The sequence below is a fragment of the Plectropomus leopardus genome, chromosome 10, assembly GCF_008729295.1.
Source record: "Plectropomus leopardus isolate mb chromosome 10, YSFRI_Pleo_2.0, whole genome shotgun sequence".
Taxonomy (NCBI): domain Eukaryota; kingdom Metazoa; phylum Chordata; class Actinopteri; order Perciformes; family Serranidae; genus Plectropomus; species Plectropomus leopardus.
The window spans coordinates 8934805-8955603 of NC_056472.1; the positions used below are offsets into that span (position 1 = coordinate 8934805).

General features: G+C 39.0%; 1 protein-coding gene across 1 annotated transcript in view; it reads left to right on the top strand.

Moving 5' to 3' along the window:
- Positions 1–19865, top strand: part of epb41l5 (erythrocyte membrane protein band 4.1 like 5) — a 43930-nt gene extending 24065 nt beyond the window's left edge. The window contains exons 16-26 of the mRNA XM_042494251.1: positions 259–377; positions 8861–9006; positions 10303–10400; positions 10543–10677; positions 11546–11613; positions 12701–12823; positions 14687–14768; positions 15239–15322; positions 16513–16575; positions 16869–17008; positions 18328–19865. Coding sequence (XP_042350185.1) covers positions 259–377; positions 8861–9006; positions 10303–10400; positions 10543–10677; positions 11546–11613; positions 12701–12823; positions 14687–14768; positions 15239–15322; positions 16513–16575; positions 16869–17008; positions 18328–18397 — 1128 coding nt within the window. The 3' untranslated portion in view covers positions 18398–19865. The remainder of the gene's footprint in view (positions 1–258; positions 378–8860; positions 9007–10302; positions 10401–10542; positions 10678–11545; positions 11614–12700; positions 12824–14686; positions 14769–15238; positions 15323–16512; positions 16576–16868; positions 17009–18327) is intronic.
- Positions 19866–20799: the final 934 nt, after the last annotated feature.

A 20799-nucleotide genomic window follows, 5' to 3' on the forward strand; every position in this document is an offset into this window, starting at 1 on the left:
GTCTAGAGGTATTCACATAGAGAACAAATCATTTATTTGTCGGAACAGATACAGTTGGCCAACTCAGAACAGCTTCGGTTATTAACTGCATTGGCAAAATTAACTTACAATGAAAAGTTAAATGATAGAAAGATAATAACTATATATTTCTTTTTTCTTTCATTCCTTCTCAAAACATTCTCAGTACCTTCCAACCTCATCCTTCTTTGTGCCCATCTTACTCTTTAACACATTTTTTCTCATTCTGTCTGCCTTCAGTCTTCTCCCAGTAGAGGTGCCTGGTCAGGTGTGCCTGTGGTCAGCCCGGTAGCTGCTTCTGCCTGTGCACCGATGGAAATCGAGGCTCTACCCAGGAGTCCTGGAGGAGAAAAAAGGAGGTTGGTACTTGATTCAGAATTGTGTTTTTTTTGTTTGTTTTTTTTTTTTTACATATGCGTGTTTATTTATTTTTTAAGCTCAATTTTGACTCAGTATGTGTTGAAATATGTGCTCCTGCCAGCTGCATTGTAGCGTATTAGAGAACAGATGGCTTGGAGCTTTTGGATGGATTGATATTTTTATGTTAAATGCCAATTAATTGTTCAGATGGCAGTGGCAGCTTACAACGGTGCTCACTCATGGTGAGGGAAACAAGACCAGGTTAGGAAAGGTTATGGTGGGCCTACTGATCCCTATTGGGTGCTGAAGGAAGTGGGTGGATAGCTAGGTGTGTTTTTCACAGTCTAATTCCATGAGAGTGGCTTAACATGGCTTATCCACTGACCCTGATTTGCTGTGACCAGGGAAGAAGGAGTGAAGAAGGCAGAGAGAGTATTTTTATGTGCAATTTTCTATTTGTGCCTCACTGTCTCTTCCATCCTTGGCTCTTCTGTTTCCCTTTTTTTTAAGTTCCTGCTCTGTTTTAAGTTATTATGTGCATGTGACATGTACGTAGAGGTGTTCTCTGAAACACGATGGCCTAAAGGAAGGAGGTCCTTGTATGTCTGCAAGCATGTTTGTGTCGTCGTAGAGTTCAGCACATACCAGGAGACTGTTATGTAGCAGTGCAACATTCAGGCAAGGTGGCAGATTCAAGCTCAAGAAAGATGGACTGCATTTCAACAAATAGGCAGTGAATAGATGAAGTAGTAGACATACACTAAGGATTTTTCCTGCCAGACTTCTTCTTAGTACCACCTGTATAACCTTTATTTTATTTAATTTTTAGTTCCATAGCTTACTGTTTTTGTGTTATGCTGTATTTTTTGGCTTTCACCTCTGAGCAGTGTGTTTGTATACATACAGGTGCATTTTTTGTTTGGGATAAATCTGGTATTTGTGGCTGCATTTTCATGTCTTGTGTGAAGCTTGTATGTGTGTGAATGAACAAGCAAGTGTACATACAAATACGTACGCACCGTCCTCTTTTATAAACCTGCACTGTTCCCCTGTGTGTTCCAGTATTAACATGTACTGAGGGCAGATTGTTCCTGTGTGGATGCAGGCCAGGTAGGTACGATCAAACACTGAACCTCGCCGTTGCTCCGGCTTTAACCAACCAACTGCTATGCAGTGTCGGGCTTTCTGACTTTGGCTTTGGAGAAGGGTTTCCTTGCGATGGGATCATCTCCTGTGATTTGCTGCCTGTCCACTTTTGATCAGCATGAAATGCCAACCTAATCGGTGAAGGAAATGATGTGATGATTTTTTTTTGGATGCTGTGCTGTGATGTAGTTTTTGGCATCATGAATCATTAATGTGATTTCAGCTTTGGATCTGTTCAAGACGCAGTGCATTTCAGTGTGTAGATGTCTTTACTTTCTGTCATCTAATGTCATGCTGTACATCCTCTCAGACACCTGCTGCTCTGTAAACCATTATTTATCTTTTAAACTGCGAAATGATTCCAGAGATATTACAACAGTATTCGAGGATGAGTGCAAGTATGTTTGCCAAAAAAGCTTGTGGCCAACATAAATAGTAATGCTAAGGACTTCCCAAAAGACATTTCAGGTTACATGCTATTTTCCCCCATTGTAAAGAGTAGGAACTCTTGCTTCCTGATCAGACTAATGTGGCTTCAGGGGAACAAAGCTAATTCAGATTTACAGCTCTTGTTGATCCTGTTTCTTGTAAAGTAAATTTCTGGTCAGTGGTATTAAGAGGATTGCCTGTCATTAGAGCAGGGACCCTTATTTCATTCATTTATTATCCTGAAAACCAGGATGCACAGACATGACCTTGGATACGGCCAGTGCACTGACAGACGGATGACCTATTACCATTTATTCTGTATCCTCCTCTTTTTGACTTTGTTGCTTGAAGGGTAAACAATAAATCCCAAACCTGCAAATATTTGTAATTCAAAGGTGGCAGTGCCCTTGCGACATTTAACTTCCCAGTTATTGTCAGTCTTAAGTGTGTTTAAACAAGATTAGGTATAGTCTAACCTGTTAACCCATCTGCAACTAAACTGCTTAACAGCCATAATTGTTTTGTTTCTTTTAATCAGCATTGCGATGCCAACTTGCTTGAAAAATACATTGCAAAAGACTGCAATATTGCACTTTAAATATGGTAGCAACATCTTAAATTACATTTTCTGTAGGCACTATTTTGTCTGCTACGCACCGTGCTGTTAATCATCTGGCCAATCACAAAGCACCAGCCGTTAATGGAGCTTCCAACAATAAAGAGGGCTAGTAAAAAGTTACTTAGAGTCACTAAACAGTCTGTCTGTCAGTGTGTTGCTTGATTGGGTCAGTGCTCAAAAAATGTTATATCATAAGAAAATTAACATTATTGCACATTTCCTCAGTGCAGCTCTAATACCAACAGAACTAGTTTTGTTTTGATCAGACCTACCAGGCACAGGCCCACATTTTTCCGTATTGGTCCAGTGTTCTCAAGGCAATGTTGTCAAGTCTTAAGCAGCTTATACAATGATAAACAAAATATGCTTCACCAACACTGACACAAGCTCTACAAGTTCTTGTGTATTTTATCAGCACAAGATATTACACCTCTGAGTTGTTGTTTGCTGTCAACCCATTGCAACTTAGTGAACAGCAGGAGGATTCTTTGAAAGAGACTGTACCACTAATACTTCAGACTATCCCCTGGTGCTCTTTCCTTTCTCCACCCACTCCTTTCTCCCTAGCTTTTAGTACAATGTCACTGTCGAGTTTGCATGGAGCACTATAACCCCTAGCTGTTCTCCTGATACCAGGAGCCATCAATCTCCTCTGTCTCTCTGTCTGTCATTATCCAACTTTACTAAGCACATAAGAGAATAAGCACATATGCTTAATCCAATCGCACATACATGCACATGTGATAATATAATGCAAATGTTAATAAGTGGAAACAGTTATGCCTGATTTATGGTAGGGCGCTCAATGCTTTTGAAGTGGGCTGCTCGACAGAACTTTAAGAGTAGTGGGACTTTTTCAATTTATGCCTTGGTGACAGGTTTCAGTCATCTCCACGGTAAGCAGAGACCCCTTTCATGGTTTTGTTTTCCAGATCTGTTACTGTCACTGTTATTGAAGTGTAATCTCCACAGATAGGTATTTAAACCATACAAATGTCCTGCTGTATATTTGTTTTTAATTTATCAACCATCACATTCCTCTCACTCAGTACGCTGGGCTGGGAAAAATCAATGAATCTATACACAAACATACTTGATCTCTTCCTGTGGCCCTTGCATGAAACCTTTTTTGGTTCAGTAAATGTCTCTCTGTCAGTCAGCCTGGTGAGGGCAGTTTTGCCGGCTGCTGTCCTCTCAGCTCTGCAGCAGCTGCTGCTGACAGGTGACTGTTTCTGTGGACAGAGATGCTGAATGCAGGTATTAAACTCTACGTTCTTCAGGGAGAAAATAGTAATAGTAGCAATCACATTGCCAGAAAAAATATGACATTATCTGTGATGTTACACGATTCTATAGGTGTGGGAAAGTTTCCAGTGACATTTTTTCTAAAATACAAATCATTTTCTTCGAGCGACGCTTATCAAAAATGTCAAGCACACTACCATAAATCGGGCTTTTCTGTCAGTGTTTTTTATTCGGATGTGTACAACATCATCAGACAGTACCAAATCAAGGTGAAATGTTAACATATACTAATTTAACAATTGCAGTTGGAAACGTTTATGAATCTTTTAGATTCCTCTTTGAGCAATCAGCAAACAGTTGTATTCTTTCTACTGTTTTAAAATTACAAGTAGGTGTGTGTCTGTATCTGTTGCCCTCTCGCTGAACCTTTCTATGCTACTTCACTTCTCTGTTTACTTCTCTACCTAGGTATCATAAGTTATAGTCCATCATTATCAGGTTAGTGCCATTGGAATAAATTCATCACAGTTTATCCTCCATGGCCAAAAAGAGAATATTAAAAATATATATCAAAAGGTCAGCAGGAGATCATCTGCTGTACATCCAGTCAAAGATCACAGAGTTAGTCAGTTTTTTACAGTGGCAGTGAGAAACGTATACTCCCTTGCCTCTTCTGCTCCCAGTGGAGCTGTCATCATGAATAACAGCTTCCGGCTGGAGGCCTTCAGCACTGAATATATAAAACAAAGATTTGACATAAGCCATCAGACCTCTTGCTGGAGGTGCAAAGCCAGGTCACTGACGCTCCAGAGACATCCAGTCCACTTCACTTAACTCAAGTGTGTATGTCACAACACTTGTCTCAGCACACTTAAATGCACGCCAGAGCACAGTGTAGCAGAAGCAATGTGCCATAAGTTGCATGGCATATTCAGTTTCCTGACACTGCCGGGCTCATCGTGACCATGAACGCCTCATTTATTTATTCATGTTGTTTTATGTCCGCTAAAATAACATTTTTGTTATTATCATCAGCATGATTTCTCTTGTCAAGCTGTAGTTTAAAATGAATAAATGATTTCTCATGGCAAAAATCGTTAACACTCTTTAGCATGAAAATCCTCAGGGAACTCTGTTTCTCATACACGCAAGGACAGTTAGCATGTGTTTCAATCATACGCAATGAATTACACTTGTTTCTGTTTTAGATTCATGTTTTCAGCTGACTCAGACTCTCTTCTGCTGCCCTCTGCTCTTCCTCTCTTCCTATTTTTCTGTTACTTAGCTGTTTCTTTCCCTCATTAATTTGCATACAATGTCCCCCGCCTCGTTGGTGTTTTCATTCACTGCTTCCCTTTCTCTCCCCCTGCCATTCTCGCTCTCTTACTCACTCGCTATTCATCTCTTTACATACCCCCTTCCCCTTGTCTTTGTCCCTCCACCCTGTTCTCCTCAGGTCTCCTCTTCCCTCCACCCTTCCCGCTCATGTCTCATCAAAGCTCCCCTACAAGGAGTCGGACCCATCCAAGGATCTGACAGCGGTCACCCTTTGTACTGACATGAATTGGACAGCACACTTTATAAATGGGAATGGCTCAGCAGTGACTCACCATGAAAAACTGATGGTATTTTGTGGTGGTGACGGCACCACATGGAAGGACAGATTTTGTGTGAGCGCAGACGTGCCTCGTTAAAAAATTCGTCAACACAAACAGCTCAAAATGTCACATATTCTGTTTAGTAACGCGCCTCACAGAAGGACACCTCTCCAAGCTCTCACACCTCTCTTTTCAATCTTTCATCTTTGCACGCTGCCTCCACTTGCCCTGTACCGTTGCTCCAGTGACAGTTCTGAAAAGTCCTCTTTTCGCTTTTTTACCCCTATTTTCTCCATTTCGTTACCTTTGACATTTTGCTCATTCTGTCTCTCTTCTCTCATTTCCTTCCTCTGTCCTTCACTCTTAACCTCACTGTGAAACTGGCTGGTAAGATAGTATCGATGTGGGGCTGAGGAATTCAGCTCACTCTCGACTGAAGGAAACAATAAGTCACATAGTTCCTCGAGGGTTTTACTCCTAAGTCCTCTTCAGCTCTCATTGTCATTCTCTCAAAATTAGTTTTTTGTTTTTTTTATATGTCAACACTGCTGCTGTATCAATTAGTTCCATCCAATGATTTTTATGCAAAAGAAAATGTGATTTTTTTTCTTTCTTATTTGTATTTAATCTATTCTGCACATTTCATAGATTTGCTGCTCTGTTTTAAAAGGTAGTTGGATAAGAAGATCAGTATCTTTAGAGATTTGTCTGAGAGGTGATAGCCTATTCTAGCACAGAAAAATAGAAGCAGGAGAAAAGAGTTACTTTTACTTATACCCCTTTTACACCAACATGGAACCAGTTCATTCTGGTTCCTGCACTGAATTTTGAACATTTAAGAGCATGTTGACCAAAAATAAATAGGTTCAGAATTAGAAAAGTCGGTTGTCAGCTGGAAACTAAAATAGCAGTTTTTTTCTACTACTGTTTACTTTCATCAAGCATTGTGCAACACCCTATGTTGATGACACATCCTTGGTTACAATTGTTTTGTGCAAAACTGGTGGAAATGTGGGAAGGTTCACTCGATAGAACCTAGGTTCCAAGAATCCTTAAGAGAATGATTGCAAGAACTAGAATTTATTTGGTTGAAAAGGGGTTTCTTTCATAGATGCATTCCAAAAATCACAAAAAAAAGAATTAGAATCTGACATATTTGCACATTGTTTCTTGTATGCTAAACACATTTTAGACATGCTTAAGGAGCATTTTGCCTTTTGTTGGAAGTTAGCTCTTCTCCCCTGCTTCCATTGTTAAGCTAGTCTCAACGTATCCCGGACTCTGTACTTAATATCACTATAATCAAAGTGATACTGATCTTCTAATCCAACTTCTGGCAAGATATCCAACAAGTATAATTCTATAAAATGTTCAGAAGTGAATCAAAATCAACATTGTTCATCTGCTTAATTGTTTAATGGCCACAGCTGCAGTGGTGAAGGCACAGCTGGGATGTTATTATGAAATGACCCATCCACCAAGGTGATTGTGGGTTTGGCTGATGTACAAAAAGCAGTGTGTAGAAGAAGGTGCTTTCTGAATGATTACCTACTCAGCTACACCACTGCACAGCAGTTGCTTGTATAGCTCAACCAATGAAGGTGATTTTCTATTATTGCTTAGTCAAATGTTTACAATATAACTTTGACCAAAGGATCTTTCTGAGCTTTTTGTTTAAAATCATTCCAGAGAATAAAGAAAGGATTGATCTTGATAAAGAGGAGACTGTTGCTTTATGTGTGTTTGATTACTGTAGGATACACACTGTTAGAGAAGGATTACAAGGCTGTTTGGCAGTATTGAAAATTTACTGATATTTTTGTATATTCTGTTGCTGTCACTCAAGTTGTACCTTAGCTGTCAAACACTTAATAAATCTGATTTTAAAATGTGAGGCACAGGTGAGTGGGTTGGTAAGTTGTTGCTGCTGACTATAAAGCTCAGTAACAAAGGAGTCTGTACACCAGGCTACGTTGGGATTGAACATCAAGATATTGGCTATAACTTTAAATGTAAAATGTGTAAGACTTAGGTGGATTGGGTGGCGTATAGCAGTGAATTGCACATTGCATCCAGCTAAAACTTCTCCCTGTTAGAGTTCCTTCAGTGTTCTGGGTTTTTTACCGGGAGCTGAATTATCGACAGAAGTCTCTTCTTCTCCAAAACAAATAAATCAGGTGATTAAAACTGCTAAAAACACTGAAGGAAGTAGTTTCATGTTACAAATCAGTGTAACGAAGATGCCATTTGGCTTCTCGGCAACGGGTGTCTTGCCCACCACATTATATAAACAGCTTATTCTTAGATAACGAAAACACAGTCATCTTATTTTCAGGTGATTATACACTAACGAAAACACACTTACTCTTTTATATTTTTCATTTCTGCTGATATATCCCCCTAAATCCTACACACTGAACCTTTTATTGGTTTGGAGAATGCTTTGGAGAAGATTTATCACCTCCTCGTGAAATCTCTCAGCCATACATGTCTTGCATTTGAGTGTAAATACAATACTTGTATTGTGTTTATGGCCTACACGAGGGCTGGATGCATCCCTGATGTGTTTCTTTCATGGATTACTTAACATGTGGGAGTGTTTATATACATTTGGTTTGTGAGTCCTGAGGCAAAACATTGTACTTATCTCTGTGTGCTTTACAGTAGCTTCTTTTCACTCCAGATAGTTTATATAGTAATATATACCTCTCATGTTTCACTGTGTCTTCAGGCTACAGAAATATGAGGTAATTACTGGGCTGCTGGAAGAGCTTCCATCAAAATCCATGTATCAAATGTTTCGCTTCAGGTGGCTTTATTTCTAAGAATATTACGCAACTTTTTTTTCTCTCCACAAAAGTTATTGCCTGTTTTGAAGACTGTCCTCCGTGAATTCAATCATGCTGTTCTACCTCTTGAGAAGGACGTTTTTCCAGCGGTGTTATAAAGAGCTTTTCTCTTTGGTCACACAGATCCCATATCTTTTGGTGTACAGCAGCTGTCTTTGTACTTTGTTATATTCCTGATAACAAAGTGGAAGATGTATGCCTATATTTTCCAAACCTATTGGAGCAGCTGTGAACCTACATGATTTGTTTTATCCAGATGCTTCTGAACGTTTGTCGGAAAATACACATGCTTAAATCCATGTTTTTTTTGTTTTTATTTCTTTATTGTATCTTTTGTATGTTTTTGTTTATGGGAAGTTATTCTAAAATAGATTTTGATATATCATCATGGGCCAGTTTAACATCTCTGCAGATTCCATTTATGTCTTATGGATACCGCAGGTAAGTTGTACAGCTGTATAATCCTTTGTTTTGTTGTAATTTTGGTTTAACACTTGCTCCTTCTCCATTGTTTCTGTTTACAGTTAGACAGAATTATTTTTAAACCCCCATCGTTTCTTTTATATCTTTTTCTTCTCTTTTTGCCCCATCTTTAGTTTGCCCATGGCTGCAGACCTGATGGAGACATGCATTGACGATGTCCTCAGGGCTCCTGTTGGTCCCTCAGCTGCGGACGAGGCTGGACCAAGCAATGCCTTTGCCGCCCCCAGCGTCTCCGGGGAGGATCATCTCGGCCTCACTGGTGAGACTGCAGAAAACTTAGCATGCCAAAATATTGAATTCATAGTTACAGTAAAAATTACTTGGGGAATGTTGCAAAAGGATATTGAAAATCTGGTTTTAGAAGCCTAATCTTTACAATAAGCCACTGTCATCATATGATTATCTCTACGTTGAATGAAAATGTATGAAAACGTAGTATAGTGACTGCGTGTCAGAGTATGAAACAACAGTGTTACCACATTTTCTGATGTTTTAAAACAAACATTTAACTAACATTAAAGGGTAACTGAAGTATTTTCCCATCTGGACCCTGTTTTCCTAATATTTTTGTGTCAAATTGACTAATGGGAACAAATATTTTTGAAATTGGTCCAGTATTTAGCAACGAGGCTGTAGCCAGCAGCAGTGAAACTAGCTACAGTGTAGTCCCTGTGGGAAATTTAAGCACCGTCAGTGTACGTCCACTAAAAGTGTTTGTTTTTGCCACTGTCAGGCTCAGGTTATTATTCTAAGTGTATGACAATATTACAGAAATGATCCCTACAGAGATAGACCTTTTTTAAAAAGAGTAAAATCCTTGTTTAACTAGAAACACTCCTTAAATCGCCATTGCCAAACCTACCACATTCCGTTGAAATAAACAGTAGTTTTAGTGTCTATAGTCAGCATATTTTCACATCTAATTTGGTAAATTGAGTTTGTTTTAACCAAACCACAATTGGTAATTGTTGGAAAAGTGAAAATGTGAACAAAGACAGCTTTTTTGAGTTGTATTTCACTTCTGGGAACTTGTAATGAAATATGTTTTATGATGATTAAATTAGTGTTTATTTAAATGGAGTCTGGTGGTTTTGGCAATAGTGATTTTGTGGTTGTTTAAAAGGTCCATCTCTGTAGGGATCCTTTCTTTAATCTTTTCAGTCCCTAAGAAAAACAATCCTGTCAGTGGTAAAAACAAACATTTTTAGTGGACATAAAGTGCACAGTTGCCCGCAGTGGTTACATTTCAACCTGTTTCAGTTCTGCCGGCAGCATCAGTCTTGCTCATTATTAGACCAATTTCCAAAATTGACACAGAAATATGAGAAAAAAGGTCCAGGTTGAAACATTCCTAAGTTACTCTGTAAGTCAGTCAATGCTCAGTTCCGATGTTGTCAATGATAAGTACACAAACTTCTGGAGTATACTAAAAAGGGGGATGTGATAAATATCTCTTGTAATTTCAGTAAACTTTTCAGGTGTATGTTTTATCATGCATGCATTGAAAGATTAGTTGTGTGGCTGTGTGTTTTGGTTAAATGTTGCGTCTCTCCAGAAGCAGCAGCTCGTCTGAAGCAGCTGGAGTTGGAGAGCAGTCCGCTGCTTGGTACTCCGAAAAATAACATCAATGTTAATATGGCCATGAATAATCAGGTAGGTGTTCATATAATATTGCTTTCCATTTTCTAGCTTACGAAAAGGATAGCATGGCATTTTTTCTGGTTTGTTCGGAGGTCATTTTCTCTCTTTTTTTTTGTATATTGTGTGTGTGCCCCATCCTAATGTGCTCCAACAGGAGGATGTGGTGAAGCTCACAGAGAAGTGTGGTCTCAGCAGTACAGGAAGCAGTCCAGTTGTCACTCCACTCTGCACCCCAGAGGATCTGAAGAGTAACATCCTGAAAGCACAAGTTGAGGCTGCTGCCCTCAAGGTGACACACATACACACACACACACACATACACACACCTGAGCAAACTGAATGCATTTTATTTATATAGTGACCACTGAAAGGTGAAAAGGCCAATAAACATATCTAGAACTGTGTCAAAGCAGTTCATGTCAAAGCATTTGGGAGCTTTAAGTAGAGGGACAACAGAAGTTGGAGGGTAGAATCATGGGGAATGACGTGCAAAAAAAAGGTCCTCAGCTGGACTTGATCCAGTGAATGGAGCTTCATAGTCAGTGCTGCTATCCCTTTGGCTTATAACTTGAATTTAAAATAATTTCAACTTACTGAAACAGTTGTAAAATCATTGTGAAACTGAAGTTAGCAAATTGATCCATGTTTTTTTCCCAATCAGAAACCTTCAACCTTCAGCACTTTGGGTGGGAAGGGGAACTACAAGAAAAACAAGTGCCCTCTGTTGCTGACCTGGGTACACCCACTATTGTGCCTCTAATTGGTTTAGGAAATTAAAATAGTGCTATTTTCTCAGGTATATGAAATAATGTTATTCTGCGAGGGCCTCAGAATTTCTGACATTCAAACCAACCTTTTAAACTCTTAACAGTGTGGCCTTTGTGTTGCAGTGAAATTATATCATCACAAGCTACAGAATATCAATAATTTAGAACACATTCATGTTAATATAATAACTGTGATGATAATTTGCTCTCAAGTGAGATGTTCCCCACCTCACTGTCCGTCTATCAATGCAGTTATCTCTCTCTCTCTCTCTCTCTCTCTCTCTCTCTCTCTCTCTCTCTCTCTCTCTCTCTCTCTCTCTCTCTCTCACTCTCTCTCTCTCTCTCTCTCTCTCTCTCTCTCTCTCACTCTCTCTCTGTTCCTATGTGCAGGGATCCTTGGAGGAACATGTCATCATTCTTGGAGATAAAAACTGTAACTTGCAGGAGGCCTCTGCCAGGTAAGACCACACAATGGATTTATTGCTTGCAAGTACAAATCTGCACATACAGTACAGATGTGTAATGCATGCATTTGAGAGAAAAATCCACTGTTCTTTTTTTTTTTTTTTTTAAGATAATCGTTAATTCCAAAAATGAGAATTCAATAGTAAATTATTTTCTAAAGATTCTAAATTATTATCTTGTTAATTCAGGAGAAACAGAGTAGATTTATCAGAATTATTATAAATAAATTAATTGTAATAATAACAAAATACAATAAATGAGTAAACAAGCAAAATTCACATTACAGGTTAAAAAATGTGACACCTCTAAAACTAAACTTACAGGTGATAATGAACAATGAATGTGTGTCTGCTAAGGCTTTCGAAAATTTTATCAACCATGCAGAGTTTTTTTGTTTGTTTCATCTATGTGTTTTTGTAAGCACCATACTGCATTTTTTTTAATCTCTTCTTTCAAACAGTCAGTACATTACAGTCAGTCAGTGTGCGGTACACATGGACAGGATAAATCTGTTGTCACCCGTACTCCATTGTCTTGAAAATGGGCCTCCTCCTCCATCTTCCTGAGTCATGCCAACTGTCAACACATTGTCTCAGCCAATCTGAGCGCTCCTGCAGCCAGAGCTGATTAACCACTTGAATATTCATGAGGATTATTAACGTAGCTCACAACATTACATCACCTACAGCTCATTCTTACAAGCAAGGTTTCACAGAGTGTCAAGCAAATCCCTGTGGCTGCACTGTGTCACAGGCAGTCAGTGGCTCTGGATGACTTTAAATTTAGTAAATACTGTCTGGAACAATACATTCTTACATACATACATATACATAAATTCCTGTTCTTATTTTTAAATGCCCTTTTTTCCATCTTCCTTCACTGTGTCTCATTCAAATGTTGATTCATATTGAATTTGTTATTATAAAAACAATTAACTCTGTAAAAGTATCGATTTGATTAAATCTTGTGGGTTATGTTGTTTTTTTTTCTTTTCCTTGAATGTTTTATGCAAAACTTGTAGATTAAGTAGACACACAAAACCCCTGTTACAAAACAAGAACATGTATTGTCTGTTTCCAGGTTGAAAGTGCGCACCGGGCGAATGGGTAGTAACTCCTCTCTGTCTGTCAGCAGTCGCCCTGACATCCAAGACTCCTGGGATCTGCTCAAGCCAGCCTCACTGGTCTCATCTACAGGGGCCAGGTCAGTCTGTGTGTCTGTATGTGCTAAATGTTCTTTTTTTTCTTCTTAAACTTTGTCTGTGGAAAGCAAAAACTACACTTTTGTTTGTTTGCCAGGTAAATTCTGTATTATTCCCACTGTGTCTGCAAAAGATAGAGAAACCAGAAGAATAGATCAGCAAAGAAGGGAATCTTTAACAGTTGCTGCAGATTTTTAATCCTGCTGAGAGGACAAAGATGCATCTGTATTTTTCTCTCCTCTCTTTTATCTAACTTTAAGTCCAATGATAAATTTAGTGAAAATCATCACTTACATTTTATTCCCTACAACAATGTGTGGAGCTGAATCAGATCAAACAGTAAAGCTAGGCGGTGCTGATCTAATAAAAAAATCAAGATTATGCTACTGCACGGTCTCGCCTAAAATGTTTTCAGGAACATATTTTAATGCCCTGTTTAACTGTAATAGTGAGAGTTTGTGAACAGGAAGTTGGCCCCTTACTGCTGTCTGCACAGTGAAAACAGAGGCTGAAAAAACAGAGATCAAATGGTAAAACTATGCAGCTGGGATCACATATAAACCAAGATTCTGTTACTGTGTTGCATTTTCACGTGTTCGCTTACTCGTTAACAGTAATGTGAGATCCTGTCGGTAGCCATCGTGTCGAATGGACCAGGTGGCGTTACGACATCCACCACCACCACATCCACCAACAGGAGTGTTTATTGGTCCGATGCACTCTGGTAGTTGTAGGTTTTCTACTTTTTGAGCATAAGCCAGTGTCACTGTTCTTTTTCTCTTTTTTTTTCTCTGGTCTTGTTGCACCTATTATAAATTTATTTTCTGTCTTTCTAATGCATAGAAAGCCTAGTTTTTTGTGAGGACACTCATATTGTTGAAATACTAATTAAGATCCTTCACACATCATTGTTAAAGTCGTAACTCATTACTATATAGTCCATTTTAGGATATAATAATTTGATATATTTGACTGTGCCTATAACTCTAAACATACCTTATGTAATGATTATGTTAACTTAACCTGCTTCAGCTTTTAAGACCCTGAGAGAACAAAGAACAGGCTTTGAGCATTCAGATTGAAATAAGAGGAAAAAAAGAGAGGATAGAAAAAGTGGTATCAAATATACTCTTATACTTACTGTATCTTCGCTGTATAATTTTACATAGGCCTATGCTTCCCAAACAGAAAATAAAACAAGTTTGCATTCTCCGGTGGTCCATTGGGGACAAAGATGTTGCTTGTTCTCAGTAGTGTCTGCTGACATCTGTTGGCGTGTTTGAGCAGCGCGCACGCCTGTGTGTGTATGTGTTTGTTTGTGTGTCTCTGGGTGTGTTGAGTCACATGACTTGAGTTCTGCCTGGATACTGCCGGCATCTCTGCTCAGGTGTTTACAGTAGGATGACACAAAAATACAGGCACACACAGACGCTTGACCAGACAATTCACAAAGGCTGTATGGCCCCCAGGCTCATTGACGCAGGAAACACTCACGCTATTTAGGCTGTTTTTCTTCTAGAGTCTGGAGAATGTAGACTCATGCTGTGCTGAAACCACACAGTGATTAATCAATTAGTCAATCAGAGAACATCAGACGAGAACAATTTTCATAATCAACTAATAGTTTCACTCATTTATGTAGCAAAAATCAAGCTTTTCTACAACTGACATCACCTTGGGCTGTGTGATTGCCTCTGATAATATCGGGATGTCTTTAATCATGAATGAGAAAAATATAAAATATGTTTTTTAACACTGCTGTATCTCAAGGATGAAGGACTTGAAATACATTTCTGGTAATGTTTCTGATTGGAACATAAATCTAAAATTCTGTGCTCACTTTTTCTTCTTTTTTTTCCGTCCAGTGCAGAGAGGCTCGCTGAAGATTTAAACTCCTCTGTTCCCAAGATGCCCTCTGAGTCTGCCACCGAAAGCATGGCACCAAAGGTAATATGATTATTAATACTTGAATTATGTGGTGCATTTACATTTGCTACCATGGAAATAGTTGGCAGGGATCCTCATACTCATGCACACAGTGCTTTCTGTTATTTAAAGACCTGAGAAAAAATGCTGTTCTACTGGAATTTCAAATATGTAAGAAATAAAATTTAATTCATAATATGTTTTGAAGGTACAGTTACATGTTACATGTCCATCCTTCTATCCATCTGATCTGACTCAGATAGAAGTAATTATCATTCAAAATGAACTGAAAGGTGATGATACCAGTTGATCTACATTCCTGTCTGTGCTGACAGGAATGAAAGAAACCCGATGCACTTTCTCACACTGCTTGTTTAGCTCCTCTCTGCTTTACATGTCATGTTGAACGCAATGTGAACACATTGTCTCATTCAGATTTTGTATAGGTTTGTTTGCATGTTGTGGTAAAGAGTGTTGGTGTCGTTCTGCAGGTTATAGCAGAGGAAGTTGACCTGCAAAACACTGTTGCCCCGCTGTCCGACAACCTGATCGATTTCACTGATCCAACCCCTGTGGTAAGACTTATTCTACTGTGTGTGGAAAAATTAAGCAAAACACTTTACTTAAATCAATTTTTGACTTTTTTTGTGTGTAAATACCTTTGCACAGCGACAGGCTTTGTGGACTTGCTCAAGAACACGAAGTATATTGGCCATAGAGAGCTTCAGAGATGACATTCTCTGTAGGCCGACGCAGAAGTTAGCGTCTCCCGGGTTCTCTTGTCAAAAACCTATTCAGTTTTTTCCGTTGGATTTTTTATTATTGCAAAAAGAAACGGTGTGGAAAACAAAAGTTTGTGATACTTAGACGATTTGTTTAACAGGGTAATACTCCCACATAAACACCACTTTTGTGATTTTTGAAGCCAAAATGCAATTGCCAGAAGTAAATAGATATTCTTAGGTTATAAACAAAATACACAGACCATATTTCAGGCTTCTAACCAAAAATGCATTCTAAAAAACATATTGACTTTGAGATAAGGGCACCAGGAACACTGAAACACTAACTCATTTCCAGGTTTTAGTACTCTTTCCTGCACCACACTATTGTGGTTCAGTGTGAACACATTTCCAACACTACCAGACTTAAGTATACCGTTGTCTTTATTTGAGACAAGGATAAAATGGAATGCTAGTGACAAGATTCCCATGGTTATGGAAAACCATGGAAACTCATGGAGCTTTACAATCATATTTCCAGGCCTGTAAAAGTCATGGAATTTAGTAAAAATAATTTAAAGTTTTAGAAAGACATGGAATTTTGTTGTTACAGTGACCTTCTATGGATAATCTTCCACGAAATGTAACATGATGGGAAATATATTTCCTTTAAAATATCATGGGCACTTAAAAAGTCATGGAAAAGTTTTGAAATGTTGTCCATGAGAATGTGTGGGAACTTTATAGTGATGATGCTCATGCACGACATTTTTGAATGTATAGATTCATAAAGACACTCACACTTACATAACGAGAAAGAAATATGAGAGAGACTGAATTTAAACTGAAACTTAATCTTGTCCTTTTGTGTAAAGTAATTATGTAACTTTGCAGTGTTTGCAAAGCTAGGCATGCAGTCAGGAGTCTCTCGCTGTAATCCTTTGAAGCAAACCTGTATCACTAACCTGGGGTCAAAAGTGGGTGAATGCATGAATAATGTACGGTCAGTTCAGTGTGACATTGTTTTTCTGAATGTCTTGCAGCTACCACCAGTGCAGCAGCCCAAACCTCTCATCACACCTCGCTGGATCATTCCTACATCTGCTGTGAGTGATCGACCTCTGTATTTGACTGTCTAACATTTCCCCAGTCACACTGTCTACCTGTCCATCTGGCTTTCATGTCTGCCTTCTTCCCCACAGGTTCTTCTGAAATGTTTTAGAGGGATTTTATGAGTACTTCATTATTTTAATTTGTGTCCAGTGTCGTGAATCTGGTGATATGAGGCTCAGTGTTTATTTTTCCACGTGCACTTGCATAGTTGCTGTTCACTTTGGCTGATGTAGAGGCTAAGTAGAAAATGACCTCCTTCCTTTTCCCTCATCCCCTTCTAATGCAGCCTCCTGGCGTCTTTACTAATGGCCTGCTCGACCTTGATCCCCCTGCTAAGGTCAACCCTCTTCTCCCTACAGATGGGGGAGCAGCTCTCACCTCAGTCCTCCCCCAGCTCGCTCACACACGTAACACCATCTCCACCAGGTAAAACTCTTCAGATTTGAACCTTAAAGCTTGTTTGTAAGGCAAGCTTGGTAGCATGCTGACCCCTGCTGATGGAGCAGGAAAGTGCCTGCCTGTAGCTGAAAGCAAAGAGTTGAAGACCAGCTAGCTGAATGACTTTGAATTCTTGCTAAGAAGTCATGAGCTTACTGTTAACTGGTCAGGAGGATACATACTTTTTATGTATTTCCTTATGCACTAAGCAAAATAATGTCATCGTCACTGAGAATTTAAAGTGATGTCAGCTAACCACTTCAGCACCGTACCATGTGGTGTATACTTTATCTCTGGTCCTTAACATAGCTGTATTCTGTGTTGTATGAATGCATCAATGGAATTATTTATTTTAAGTGCAGTATTTTTCATTACCCACATGTTCAGAACTTGTCAGTCAACATTACGGATGTCGGTTTTTTGCCCACTGATGTGAATCATTTAATATTAAGTATTTGCCTAAACTGAGTCCCAATCCGATACTTCTGTTATCCTAGATAATACGCACAGTATAATTGCACAGTGCACACCTCAGGCAAAGTTAATAAAATTAATCTAGTGTATAACTATGTCTATTGAATAGCTCTGCAATGCATTAATAAAACAATCCCTGCATCTCAGGTGTTCCTTAATGTTGTGTTTATTAATTTTTAGTATAAAGGATAAAGTAACAAAGCCTTTCTTTAATCTTTTTGACCTTGTCACTGTCTCAAGTTAATGTCTCTGTCCCTTTAAGATAGTATTCACCGGTGTTCTCTGCTTAGATGCAGCCTTTGTTAAGAGAATGAAGTGTATGGCCATCTGTGTGTCTTATGTGTGGATTACATTAATAAATTAGCCTACTTCTTTACTTGTGGGCCTTTTATTGCACATGCAGCGGCGTGGTGAGAGCGTCAGACCGTGGTCTGTTTCATCTCTGTATGCAGTGAAACACCATGCTCCAGAGACAACTGTAAAGCACAAGAGACTCTCACACTGAGCTGAAGCAAGTGCTCATAACTTTGGTCAATAACATAAACAAACACTGCATTTTGCTGTCATTTACAGTGTTCGTTTTTTTACAGTAGAGTTAACAACAGCTACACTCTGCTTTGCTGTGCATCAAGGCTTTACAGCTGTAATAATACAAAGGATTGTATTAGGATCAATAAGCTTAATATAGCCAACCCAAATGAGTAAAAAGAACACCTTGATTGACATCAGTACCGATCTTTGAGATCGGATCAGGACATCCCTTGTAAACATTTGTGTATGTTTTATGCTTTTATGAGAAAAGTAGTCTCTGATTCAGTCATTCTCCTTCACAGCACTGCGGATCAGCAACCAACCTCAGAGGATGGGGCCAAACCCAGAGGTCTCCTGACCACTGAGCTCTGATGGAGAAATGAGGAACATCACAACATTTGTCTCTGAGACTGTTTCCCAGCTCCCCACTTCTCACCCCATCACCCATCCACACACAAGCAAGCTGGGCCAGATGTGCTGAACGCTGAGGGCTGAGAGGAAACCAGGGAAGAGGCAGCTTACAAACACACTTGTACCCATTCTCACAGATTGCACACACTCAACTCACTACATAAGAAGTTAATAGGAATTTTTTGACAGTTTTTCATGATAACGTGACACAAAGCCTAATTTTTCAACAAATATTTAGTTCAAGTATTAACATCTTAAGAACACTTGTGAATCTCCTGTCTGAATTTACTGTCAGTGACCTGCCATTTGCTCAATCCATCCAGTCAACAAACAGAGGTCAAGCTGGGGCTAACTCAAAAAAAATCTTATGACACTGCAAGGTACGTTGCATGAAGGCATCCACCACTGGTGTAAAGGGTAGGTTGTCTCTTTTAGCGCTGCTTTCCTCCACCTTTTTCTGGCTCATGCTGTTTAATCACTGGTTCTTTACACCACTGGATTCTGTTACTCTGAGCTTTCCTGCACACTCACAGATGACACAGCACATAGGGGTGCTGACGTACACTGGATGACAGACTGAAAAGAAAGACAGACTGACTGAAAATGCTGATTCTTAGAGATAAACACGCATGGACTCTTAACACGCTGAAACACATGAATATGATACTGTCTTCTTCACTACCTGTGAAACTCTTCTGTCGGCAGCCACTGGATATGAAAAACTTCACTGGATTATCTTTGAGACACTGGACCTTGAAAGATTTCTTTGCAAAGGATGACAATAGAGATGATCTTTTTTTTCAGCTGATGTTTTTATCATCCTCCTACTTTTTTCTCTTTTTGATGTTTTAATTTGCCCATCGCAGCATTCTTGAATTCATATGTTTTGGTACCAGCATCATAAGGGACTGAACATCACTAATGAAAGTTTGCACCCTCTGTGTTCTGCTCTTCCTCCATTTATGTTCTTTTCATGGCTTTGAGTCAAAGGTGACAACGTAATGACATGAGGTTTAAACAATTTAAGATGAGATCCTAAACTTTGTTTTCACTTGAAACCACTGCTTCCACCTGTGGCAATTTTTCATTCATATTTATTTTAACCTCTAAATTAGCAATGTAAATGTGACAAGTGAAAGCAAGAGGCACCTCAGTTGCTATAGAAAAGTTAACTGTGATCTCTGTTTTTTTTATACCTAACTGGATATCTGAGTTCATTTTGGACAGTTGTAGACATGCTGTAGTTACTACCCTGCCTTATAGAAATGAATGTACTCAAATAGTCTCATCTGAGAATGCTGGAGACACCACAGTATGAAAAGTTTAACATTTTCTGAAAATCTCAATTGCTGAAGTTTGGAACAGGAGAAAAACTTGTAAAATATCTTAAAGGGACAGTTCCCCTCCATATCAAAAATCCATATTTTTACTCTTACCTGTAGTGTTATGTGTGAGTTGCAGAGTGTTGGACATAGCGGCCATAGAGTTGTCTCTTTTCAGAAATCATGACCCAGTTACTCAAGATTATCCACAGACCTTTTTGTGAGAAGTTTCATGTAGGAACTATTTTCTATCTACCAAACTACACCAACAAAACGGATCAACATGCAGACGGAAGCATGCATCTACCCATGAACGAGACAAGCCCCGAGGAAGACCGTCAGGCGCTGATGCAAATTTTACATAGTGGCCAAAAGTGGAATCAAAAGTGGTTGGTCATGTGATGTCCACTGGCCCAGAGACTCTTTTCCCCATTGACGCATAACGGGAAAGAGAGACTGTAAATCAATGAAGGGCCCCACCCAATTGCTGTATCTAGACTTATAATATAGGATAATATATAATATGGAAGTAGAGGCTTATGCTCATAGCAACATGAGATGAAAACATGAACCTCCTCAGCTGACCTGCAACTGTAGCGAGCTCAGTGGTGCTCGGTGAAAAACTGTTTCTACATTAAACTGCTCATTGTGGATTATCTTAAGTAACCGTGTCAGGACTTCTGAAAAGAGACATTTCTGTTGAGTTTTTTTTTTTTAAATGTGCTTTCCTGGCATTTTGAGCACCACAAGCCAAGTGCCATCTAATTCACTTATATTGAAGAGAATGCAGACATCTCTACGGCCGATATCTCCAGCACCTTGCACCAAAACAATCTAGATTAATACTCAGCACTACAGGTTAGAGAAAAAATACGTATTGTTGATTTTGGAGTGAACTGTCCCTTCAAAAGCTGATTTTGTACATGTGATGCTACATTTTCTGAGTTAAAATGAAGGTATATTACATTTAGTCTTAGATAGACTGGCAAATTCATTGACAGATCTCAATGACCCGTGTGTCGTAATCACTAAGTCTGGACC